General features: G+C 39.4%; 2 protein-coding genes across 2 annotated transcripts in view; one reads left to right on the top strand and one right to left on the bottom strand.

The window, feature by feature from the left end:
* Positions 1-577: 577 nt before the first annotated feature.
* nlgn2b (neuroligin 2b) overlaps positions 578-11,052 on the top strand; it is a 125,054-nt gene continuing 114,579 nt past the window's right edge. The window contains exon 1 of the mRNA XM_044371049.1: positions 578-1,181. The gene's annotated coding sequence lies outside the window, so the exon portion shown is untranslated. The remainder of the gene's footprint in view (positions 1,182-11,052) is intronic.
* fgf11b (fibroblast growth factor 11b) overlaps positions 1,189-11,052 on the bottom strand; it is a 36,940-nt gene continuing 27,076 nt past the window's right edge. Inside the window, exons 4-5 of the mRNA XM_044371051.1 lie at positions 9,686-9,884; positions 1,189-9,068 (exon numbers count right to left, since the gene is read on the bottom strand). Coding sequence (XP_044226986.1) covers positions 8,932-9,068; positions 9,686-9,884 — 336 coding nt within the window. The 3' untranslated portion in view covers positions 1,189-8,931. The remainder of the gene's footprint in view (positions 9,069-9,685; positions 9,885-11,052) is intronic.

Raw genomic sequence — 11,052 nt, 5'->3', positions numbered from 1 at the left:
ATACTTAGCTAGGCTAGGTTAAGGTTAACAACCAACAGGTTAAAGATGTGCAGCGTTGACTTGTGAGCAGTCATATGAGGTGCATTCATAGGTGTCTTTGGTCCCTTACCATATATTGATCATAGCAGAGGCTGTGTCTCAGATAGAGAATAGTTCCTCTTCTGGCAGCCTGTAACATCAACTCAGTGAGTACCAGAGTCCTCTACTACCCTATTAACAATATCATTGATATGAACCAGGACCCTACAGCCTTCTTTACTTCTATTAGCTATAATTAATGCAAAAAAACTATCACCTGTGTGAAAAGCCCAGGAAGAGCCCTGCAAATGTGTGTTAACCCATGTCCATAGACTGAACAAGGAGATCTGTTTAAAGCCTGTTACTTCACAGAACACACTGTGTTCCATGTGTCACAATGAAGAGAGATGTTTGTCAGATTCCTTGTTCAATGAACAATAGTGATTCTGTATGGACACTTTTTTAGCCTACGATTACTCTTACTATATTATATATTTTTCTATAGGTTGTCCTCAACACAAACTGATAATTAAAAAAAAATCCAGCAAAAAATCTACTTTGTCTGGGAAATTAGACAAATGCAGTTTTATGTACACTACTGCATGTATGGAGATATGCAGAGCAGAACTTGACCACTAAGAAACACATATAAGCAATTAAAATTTGACACCATTTTGTGACATCACCAACCCGCCAAAGCCTGACAGGAGATCCCTCATCCTGCTCAGACAGCCCAAGGACACAATCCAATGACACCAGGTTTACCATCAACACAAATGTTGGTAGAAAGACCATTGCATTAACCGGCATAAAAGGTGCTATACAAATAAAGTTTGGTTAACAATTTTGATTGAAGAAGCAACAGAAGAAAGAAGCAAAACGGAGAACTTCAGCTGAGGATAGTAGAAGCACAGATCACGAGGACAACTCCGAGAGCAGTGGGAGTAAATAGTAGAGACGCTACGATTTTGGAGCTGATACTAGCTTATACTAGCTAAATTTAGCTATAGCATACAAATGACGTTGACCCGTAAAGAAGGAAAAATTAACCCGAGAAGCCAAACAGCTTGCTTAACTTTAACTATTTCACCCTTATTCTGGGAATTTATTACTATGGTGGATGCTTGTGCACAGGACTGCTGCAAACGAACACCTGGTTTAAGGTAAGACAGCTCGCTTTCCTACTGCGTGCTAATGTTTAAAGATTGCTAGTTTTATTAGCTGTGCAACAGGTTGTATGCTCAACGCTTTGCCAATGTCTGACAGTTTGTGTATAGTTTACTCTAATTTTGCGACTTGCAGATGTCACTGAGTGTAATTCAGGTTTGATAGTTGGTTTGGATAGTTAATACAGCATTTTCTTAAAAAAAAAAAAAATCTGAGAAGCTCGCCAAAACTGCATTGCGAGTGATTCATTGATGTGCTTATAGCAGGATGCTCTCTCTCCTTTGTTCCTCTGTGGTTGAAATCACTTATTCAGTCTTTTATTAATGCATGCAGGTGTTAATTAGCGAAACTCTGCATTTATAAAGTGCAGAAATCCAATATTACTGTGTGCTTTAGGAGTAGATATCCCATATGTGCTTTGTTGGAATTCATGCAGGCTGCTAGTGTGGATTTCTACATGGTGAAGTGTTTCTTTATGTAATGAAAGTAGACTTTCGATATTGTATTAATGATGTGTGATCTGTGATTTGATTCTATTGTATTACTGTTAGCAGTAAAGCTTTAGGAGATTACATAGGCCTACATTTTAAGAAGCAGTGTTGAGTGTCAGTGTTATAAATCCAGAGAGCTGATTTGAATTAGGCAGATTTTCAAATACACTATCTGTTGAAAGGACCTGTGTGAACATCAGTGTTGTGTCTGCAAGGTTATGGATCAGTTTATCATTTTAACATGTGTGATGTAAGCAGTGAGTGTGGGGAAGTCATCCTCTTGTTCAACATTTGAAATATTGCTTTTGAGACATGTTTTACATTTCATGTGGATTTACTGAGATCTCCGGGTGACTGGATAAACAGGTGTAATTGATGCAACACACTTGTTAAATGTGGCTGGGAAATTAGGGTCAAAGTACAATTCCAAAAAAAAAAAACCGAAGAGAAATAAAAGAGAGAATCGGGGCAGGTCAGCTGGTTCAGCCTTCCCTGCAGGGACCTTCTGAGCCACCAACCTGTCACCTGTCTTTCTTAGTTCACCTCAGATCTCCACTCACTTAAAAACACTGACATACTTTCTACCAGCAATCATAGCTTTAAAAACTTCCAAACATTTTTCCCAACTCGAATATATATTTTCGTGATGTTGTATGCAAGGATGAACGGGAGGACAAATAAAAGATCTACAAACAAAAAGAGGAGCTAATACAGCATTTTAGAGGGACTTTAAAGGAAATGGGAAAAAGAAGACAAAAAATCAAATGGCACTGCTTACAATCATACAAATATATGTTATTTTATTGAATAATATTCCAGAATAAGACATCTCCTTTTAATTCAGGTAGGAGTTATTGTAGAAATGTACACAGGTCTGATGGCAAACATGGAGAGAGGGTGATCGAGGGCTTGTGTGTGTAGATACTGAGAGGGAGTCCTCCCTAATGAGCCAAACAACAGTGACATATGCATGCTTTGCAAAAAAAAAATTAAAAAATCCCATGTCAGTCTAGACAATTAGTAGTTGTTATTGCAGACTGCTGATTGCCTTTGTAGCCTGCAAATCCTGATTGTTGTTTGTTAGCCTGTTGGATTTGTTTCCCTTCTTTGAGTGCAGGCTGGTACATAGTTCTCATTGCATATTGCTGGTTTTCATTTCTGCTTTGCTGCTTACTGGAGTTGTAAAAAGAAAGCCAGTGCAATCCTTCTGCTTCCTCTGGCTCTTATTGAAAGGAGTCCAACATCTGTCTAAATCCCCGGTAACACTCAAGGGGTGCCCGAGGATTCAGGCCTTCTTTCTGTGGCTAATCAACACCAAGGCCCATTTTTATTTATGGCTTCTTTTTTTTTTGTTCTTTTCTTTTCTTTTTCTGTAACTGTCAGTTTTTAGGAAGACAAGAAGATTGGCTTGAGAGAAACCAATAGTCCGTAAAAGTAGGAGAGAGGTTAGGGGAACTTTCTGGAAGACTTGCGTGACCGTAACTCTGAGCCCACCAAGGTCATTGCTGGGTACGACAGGACACATGTTGGCTTTAGGAGTTTTTGCCCCGCTGTTTTCACTTGAATACGTTGCATCTTTCACAAACACACAACTCAGTCGCACAGTGGGATTCAGTTTGGGTGAAGTTCACACAGGGGACACATCAGCATGGATACAACAGTGGCGACCAAAGACAAGAACACATCAAACAGGGACTACTCTGCCTCCTTCTGAGGAGTTTGCATTAGAAAAGGAAACATGACAAGGTAATACAACTGAGAAAGACAATTTAAAAAAATCATCAACACTGATTATTTAAGTACATTTATAAAAAAAAAAAAGAAGGGAAGACCTGATATAGTACATTAGATATACAATATTTGTATTATTGAATTAACATACATGTAAACTGGCAACATTCCGTACATTTAGGTCATCCGAACAGGTTTTACATTGAAGCACACTGCTAAGTTGTGTATCAAGAACATGGGGCTTTATTTAAAAAAAAACAAAATAACTCTACAAGTATGAAATAAATGGCTTCTTGTTGTTCCCTTTAAACATGAATGCTCATTTCGTTAGGGATATTCAAACAGAGTGTTGCAGCCAAGGACAAATCTTGTTGTAGTGTCAAGCTTTTAATATTTTTCACTTAGGGACAGTGAGCATGGCACGCATCCATTTTGTACTACAATTTAAGGACAGATTTAATTTTTATTTTGTTTTTTTTTATCATTCAGTTGCCACAAACAGTAAAAAAGATTTAGTTTATAACCCCCCTTGTTTTTTTTTTTTTTTTGTAAGAATAAAAGTTCTTTGGAAAAAAAAAAAGCAAACTGTTTTATGTATATGTGCCATATGTTTAGTGGATAAATCTCTTCTGTATGGAATACTGTCAAGTGCCATCAGTAACTATTAGTGAAATTTTTGTTGTAATAAAATGATTCAGTAGGAGAGCACCGATCAAATGTAAGGAGCTGCTGCATTTTGAAGTGTGGCACATGAAGCGTAACAAGGCATCATAACCACATTAGGAGGCGATCATGAGTGCATCGGCATCACATTACAGCGACATGTAAACTCATCATAACCTGTAGGAAATCAAACATATAGTAAAGCAGTACACCGTTCTTTTAAATTCTGTGTGAAAATATGAACATTAGTGTGTCTGACCAACAATAAAGCAGCTTTGAGTGAGTGATTGGTTTGATGTTTAGAAATTATGCCCACAGTGTTCTTTGTGCCTCTCGTCAACAGTGTTACCTTTTTTGCAACCGACTACTTCCATTAGAGGGAGCCAGTTATACACAGATTTTGCCTGTAATTTGACAGACTGCATGGTACACATTTTTACTGTGCATATTTTGAATACACCAGTATTTGTGACGACCTACTGACAGCGACTGCAAATAACTGCAGCATGTGTGAATATAATACAGGTATGAACATGCACACTTACTAAAGTAACATTCTTTTACCCCTAAAAATCAAATGATTCAATGGTCTCATGTAACATGGTGTTGTTATACTGCACTCAGTGTGATTAAAATGCCTTGTTGGTTCTTTATAATACACTTCATGTCAAATGTTGCTGAGGTTTTTTTTTCTTGAAAAACAAATTCCCTGGATGTTTGTAGTTATTGTACAGTGCAAAAAAAGCTTTACAGTAAATCTCCACTGTGATTCTTAAACATTGGTGATGACTTAGCTGCAGTTTAATATTCATTATTGCCTGTTAGTCTTACTAACTCTGATGAACTAGAGGGATTCCCTCTTCGTTCGTCGTAATCTTTTTAAGAATCTCCTAAGACGGTGAGTTAACTTTTAAATGTTTTAAGCAATGCCCAGTGCTAGTAAGGTGCAATGTGCTTCCAGTTTCCCAGCGATTTAATCTTTCATGAGTCCAAGTTTAGGGTGGTGGTTTATGTTACGCATCTGTACCACCTTCAACAGATATGTGCCTTATAGGAGAGTGTGGCTGCTGATGCTCACACTGTTTCAAAAAAGAGGAAACTCTTTTTCAGGCCCTGCGGAAATTAGTCTTCTTCCTGTTGTCACCCATTTGGCTTCTTTGTTGAGTTTACAGGTAGAAATCAAACAGCAGCCCTCTGAGTTCATTACGAACAAATGGATTTCGCCGTCTCTGGCAGACCTTGGGGAAATTTTTGCACTCAACGTGGGGTGGCTGTTCTCTCGTTTGTGTTTTATTGAGTCTATCGATCATTGTTTCAATCTCATGCCCTTTCTTTTTCTCCTTGCCTCTCTGTCTTGTCTTACCTTACTCTTAATCATAGATGCACACGCACACACACACACGCACACACGCAGATCTTATAAACAAAATATAAGTATACACCTACACAGGCAACATAGTATTGAAAAGAAAGTTAATGGGCTGTAGCTACTGTAGGCTGCGGTTAAGGGGATGTGTGTAGGAAAGGGATTACCACTTTAAATCTCATGCGTGGGCACAGAAACTATATCAGTGTTTTTATTTTACGTGTTACCGCCTCGGTGTTAGCTTTGCAAGACCTGACGTACCATAAATGTATTCTCAATTGCAAAACAGAGCACTTTCTGTCTTCTCCAGACTACAATAACAAAGATCCTCTTAATACCTCTTCTAGCTTTGTCTCTATTAACCTCCAGCTACATTCAACAGCAGAACTTGTTTCAGTTAACGTCTGCATAGCCAAAAATCCAACTTTCTATTGCCTTCATTGCACTTACTTGTCTCTGAACCTCTTGACATCCTTTACCACACATTCATTGTAAAAACATACTGTTCTATTCAGATCTTCCTGTTTTACATTCTTCTCCCAACCAAAGTCATTCCTCGCATCACATTCGACATCGGACTACTTAACATTCTCTGTTCTTGTCTGCCTACTTGCATTATCACGGTCGGACAACTTACTGTGGCATTCTTCCGCATTAAAAATAACAAGGACTGGTTGCTTTTTTGTGATTAAGAAATCTCTGGAGGAATGTGGATCTCTCATTTTTGTCATGGCGAGGCTTAATTCTACATGTTTGCGTACTTGAGATGTCTCACTCTGGCATGCAAGATTCCCTTGCTGTCACTGCTTTGCACCTCCAAGTGCTTTCCATTTATAGAGGGGACTCAACGATCAACTTTGAAATGTGAACTGGCATGAAAAATCTCCCAGATGGAATACACAGATATTGTAAAACTGTATGAGACGTATGAGAATATGACAGCTAAAATAAGCCTGTAATGTTTTACGGTGATATTTTGGAATGCCACCTGCTGTGCGTGCACTTTGATATCGTACAGTAGTTAGTAATGCACAGTTAGAAAAACCACTCTAGGCTGCACCAGATTAACCAGGAGGAGGGAGCATTTGCTTGTCAAAAATAGACATTTGTAGGTGTGCAGTGCAAAACACCCAACAAGGACAAAATATCCAAAATTGAACTGAATGATATTCCCCCTGGAAAAGCCCAGAAAATTAAAGACTTAATGAAAAAAAAAAATGCAAAGCCCTCCAACTAATTTCCTCCATAGACCCCCTGTCATAAATAGCGCACAGTGCCTTACATGCCTCTTTGTCTTACATTCATTATCATATCCACATGCCAGCATAAAACCCTGCCAAGAATCTTGCATACTTTACCGCAGAAATTCCTTATCAACATTCCTCCAAGAATACACCTGCTAATCCTTCACTCTTTCTAAATAACTGCCTCCGTATGCTGACCTCTTTACAATTCAGCACACAATTTCAGACTTCCTCTCACCCTACAGCACATTCGTAAAGCCCCTCTGTTTCACATTCTGTGACCCGTCTTCACGTTACGTTGCCATTCAAATTAGACATCATCCCGATGCATTGAACCTGACTTTTAGCGACCATAACGAGCATTTTTACACCTCCCAACATTTCTCTTCCTGACTTACTGCTGTCTCTATTTGTTGGTGGTATCCGTGTATATTCACTTTGACTGAACATTGTGGCGACATTTTTTTTCCCTCAGCGGCTTACTGGAGTAGACAACAGCCAGCACTGAAACACCCCGACAGCTCCCCTTTAGAAGCATCAACTTCCATCAGGTCATTGCATATTTTTATAAAGTTGTCTCTGACTCACTGCAAATCAAAATTAAAATCTGTATGTTCAGTCACCATGAGGTTGCCTGGAGAGCCTAAAAATTTCTATGACTCGGTAAAGTCAGTGAAAATGGCACACAAGACGGATGTTCCCCAAGTATCACCTATACACAGATACACAGACATATCAAAGACCCAATGTCATGCCCTGTCTGAAGGACATGGTAGAAGTTACCTGCAGTATCTCTGTTTTTCCTCCATACGGACACTCATTCACACTGCATCCATACTTTAAAAGACATCCATGCACCAGGGTTAAAACACAGTCGCACCAAAACATTCACTTAGACAGCTACATTTTTCGAGGGCGATTCTTCCAAGGTGATTTGATAAAGCTAGTGAGTGGATAAGCTGCCAGACATCCTCAGAATAACAAGTGCTCCAGCTCAGAGGCTCCTCTGGCTTTGATGTTTGGCTTCAAACTTGGCTTTATGCTGACAGCAGATGCTGAGTGAAGTATACACTGCCGCTCTTTTTCAGGTGGCTGAGTTCAGATCCTCCCTGGATTTAAAAGATGACCCAGTAGTTCATTTGTAGCCTTTAATGAGCTAGTGCAATAATAAGTGATCACCTGGTAGAGAAGAAAGGCTGGAAAGAGGGTGTCGCTAAGTCTCTCACTCATTTACTCGTTTTATTTCTCTAGTGAGAATTATCTTCTGGCTCAATGGTACAAATATTGCTCAGGCGTTTTGACCCTATCCATAAGAGTCTGGATTGAGAACTCTAGTGATTTAAGATCTATTTTATGGCTCATTGTCCCAGGAAGAATAGCGGATTTGTTATTTTATTTTATTAATCTTATGCTTTCAGCACTATTATCACCTTAATCATCTTAATCATCAGTGTATATCCATCATATAGTGGATATGCACTGGTCATTCATCTGGGCTGAAGATTGGCTGAAATATGCAGACCAAAAAAAAAACCCAATAAAACTACAAAAAAAAGAAAAGTAATGATTATTAGTTTTGTTGTCATACACTCTTTAAATGTATTTTGTCCAAACATTTTCTCAGACACTCATCTTGCTCGGCTGACCTGACCTGACCCAGGATTCCAGCAGATATCTTTGCTCTCTGAGCTGTTTGATCTCACTTTGAGCTTTAGTTGACCTTGGTGATTAGCTGCGCTGGTTGGCAGATGGTACGAGGAAAGCTGGCTGAGCCACACTGTCACCAACTTTAGGGCTCAAGAGAGGGCCCATGGGTGAGGATTATGATGCCGAGTCAGCGCTGGAAATGTGTGAGTGGTGAATATACAGTACAATAGAGCAGACGGTGGGGTAGGCATGTGAGAAAAGATGAAATAGTCAGTGGGACAGAGAAGCCTGAGTATGATGGAGAAATGAAGGAGACTGTGCATCAGGAAGTCAAAGGGGGCAGAGAAAGAGAAAAACAGTGGTAGGTGGGAGTAGTTCTGGCTCGGGCCCTGGGCTTGCTTTCTGTGGTGACAGGTGAGGGGGGGACTCCTCTCCTCTTATGGCTGCTGATGGACTGCTGACCCTTTATACCTCAGCATCTTGCAGTGCACTTCTGGAATGTGAGGGCCCATGAGGGCCATTCCCTCAGCCACCCTCAGTGCATAATGGGCGACTGTGTTCCCAGTGTCACTGCTGCCCTTTGTCCCACCCTCAGTCTCCTGTGCTATGAGGCATCAGCCTTGGGAGCTTCTTTCCGTCCATTCTGTAGGGATGGCGAATCTGATGTCTTCACTGTCTTCCGAGGAGGACTCACCGGTTCACTGGCGAGCTCATGTAACGATGGCTCCTTATACATTGCAACTGTGTGACAAAGATAGAAGCTGTTGGTTAATAATTAATACAGTGATGAATAATTGGCATCTAACTGGAAAACAAAATATTAAAGGGGACATATCATGCACATTTCCAGGTCTATATTTATATTCTTGGGCTCTTCTAGAATATCTTTGCATGATTTATAGTTAAAAAAGCTCCTTATTTATCTTATACTGGCTCTTTATGCAGCACCTCAGTTCAGCCTCTGTTTGGAACAGGCCATTTTAAAGCCCTCCTTCTGCTGCATCTCGACAAACTTCTGCAGGCTCCTGAGGCTATGTAAACAAACAATAGTAGTAGGATTTCACCTCTTTTTCTCGTTCTTTACTTGTCAACTTCTCAAATACATCTGTATATGTTCGAGTCGAAATCTGATCCGAAATATGTGAGTGGACAAATTGACATGAAGCTGGCATTTTTACATACGTTCACCACATGTTTTGGAACTATGTTTAATATAGACATCCAACATTATAACAGTATATAAATGACAGAAAATCACAAAAAGCATGTTATGTCCCCTTTAAGAGTTTGAATTGTGCTTCAGTAATTCATTTAAATGTTCAGGATAATTTTCCTAGCTCATAAAAAAGGACACAGACCCTCTATAACTTTAGGCAGGAAGTGTGCGGCTCCTTTGGTCTTCTTTACCCGGTTGCCCTTCATGACCTGGCCATCACGGTTGATACCGATATACCAGGAGCGGCCAGACTGGGTCTGGCGATAGAGCATGGAGGAGTATGTAACGTAGTAGTTCTCAAACACACTCTCCTTGAACCTACACTCTGGAGTGAAGTGCTCCTGGAAATAAATATAAAAAAGGGGAAAGGGTGAGGGGTGCATTCATAGTAGCAAACATGGGCAAGAGAAGAAAAATAATGTGCAAATGTCATGAGAAAACTGTAACATCTTTGAACATGAACCCTAGCGCATGTAAGCAAACACTTAAAAAGAAAAAAAAAATACATGGACACGAACCGTGAAATACGTTAATTAGGTGACTGTTTCCTGAGGGAAAGGATGGATAGATATCTGGACTTTATTTAGAAGCATGAACATCCTGGTCCTTAAGGAACATCAAGACAAGGATGCATATCTTATATAACATAACATAACATGTTCCCAAAGGAAAAGAGCACAGGAGATGAAAAGCAGTGAAACACTGATACCTATAGCAATGCAGTAACATATTAAATCAACAGACATACTGTTTACTACGTATTGTATTACTATGTATTGTAAATGACTCATTCTGACATCAAACTGCAGTGACTACATCACAGTAAATACGTAGGTTTTGTTTTATGAACAAAACCCTTAAAAACAACACTATATTTGGAATTACTTTTACCATATGTGTTATGTCCGATAAGGAGTTTCATGTGTTACTGTTTTGTCTTAAATTTAACGAGTGACTTCAAAAATACTTAACTTACATTGTGTACCTTGGATAGAAAAAGTATCAATCGTTTATAGATTGCATGCTTTTGAGAGGAGCTTTATTTGATCATATAAACATTTGTGTATTGAGCTCATTATTCAACATACATTTAAACTTCAAGCACATCCATTAGAAATGGCATTAGCAGGTTTTTCTGATTCTGGTTATGTAGGGAAAAAATCATAAAATTCATCCCCCTACATTATCCTAAAGAGAATTATCCCTTTAATATAGGCTACTCTCATGTACTGTCAATCGTCCATGACTGGCTAAATCTGAATAGCCATTACAAAATCAAATTAGCAAAACTTGGAACCAATCCAACAGTTCAGCCAGTCGTTGTAAATGATCGTGTTCCTGCAGCATTCCCCCTCCCTCTCTGTCCTCAACATAAGGACTACTGAACCCAGCATAATGTTGACTGGTGATATTAAGCAATAGCGACAGATATACATCTCTGTTAGCCTCCATAAGGGTCTCGACAGGGTCCTTCCCCTGTCAGAGAGCAAAGCCAATCTGCTGGATTGA

Source organism: Thunnus albacares, chromosome 13 (assembly GCF_914725855.1).
Source record: "Thunnus albacares chromosome 13, fThuAlb1.1, whole genome shotgun sequence".
In the NCBI taxonomy this organism is placed as follows: domain Eukaryota; kingdom Metazoa; phylum Chordata; class Actinopteri; order Scombriformes; family Scombridae; genus Thunnus; species Thunnus albacares.
The sequence above is the reverse complement of the archived record's forward strand: the minus strand, read 5'-3'. Positions and strand labels throughout refer to the sequence as shown.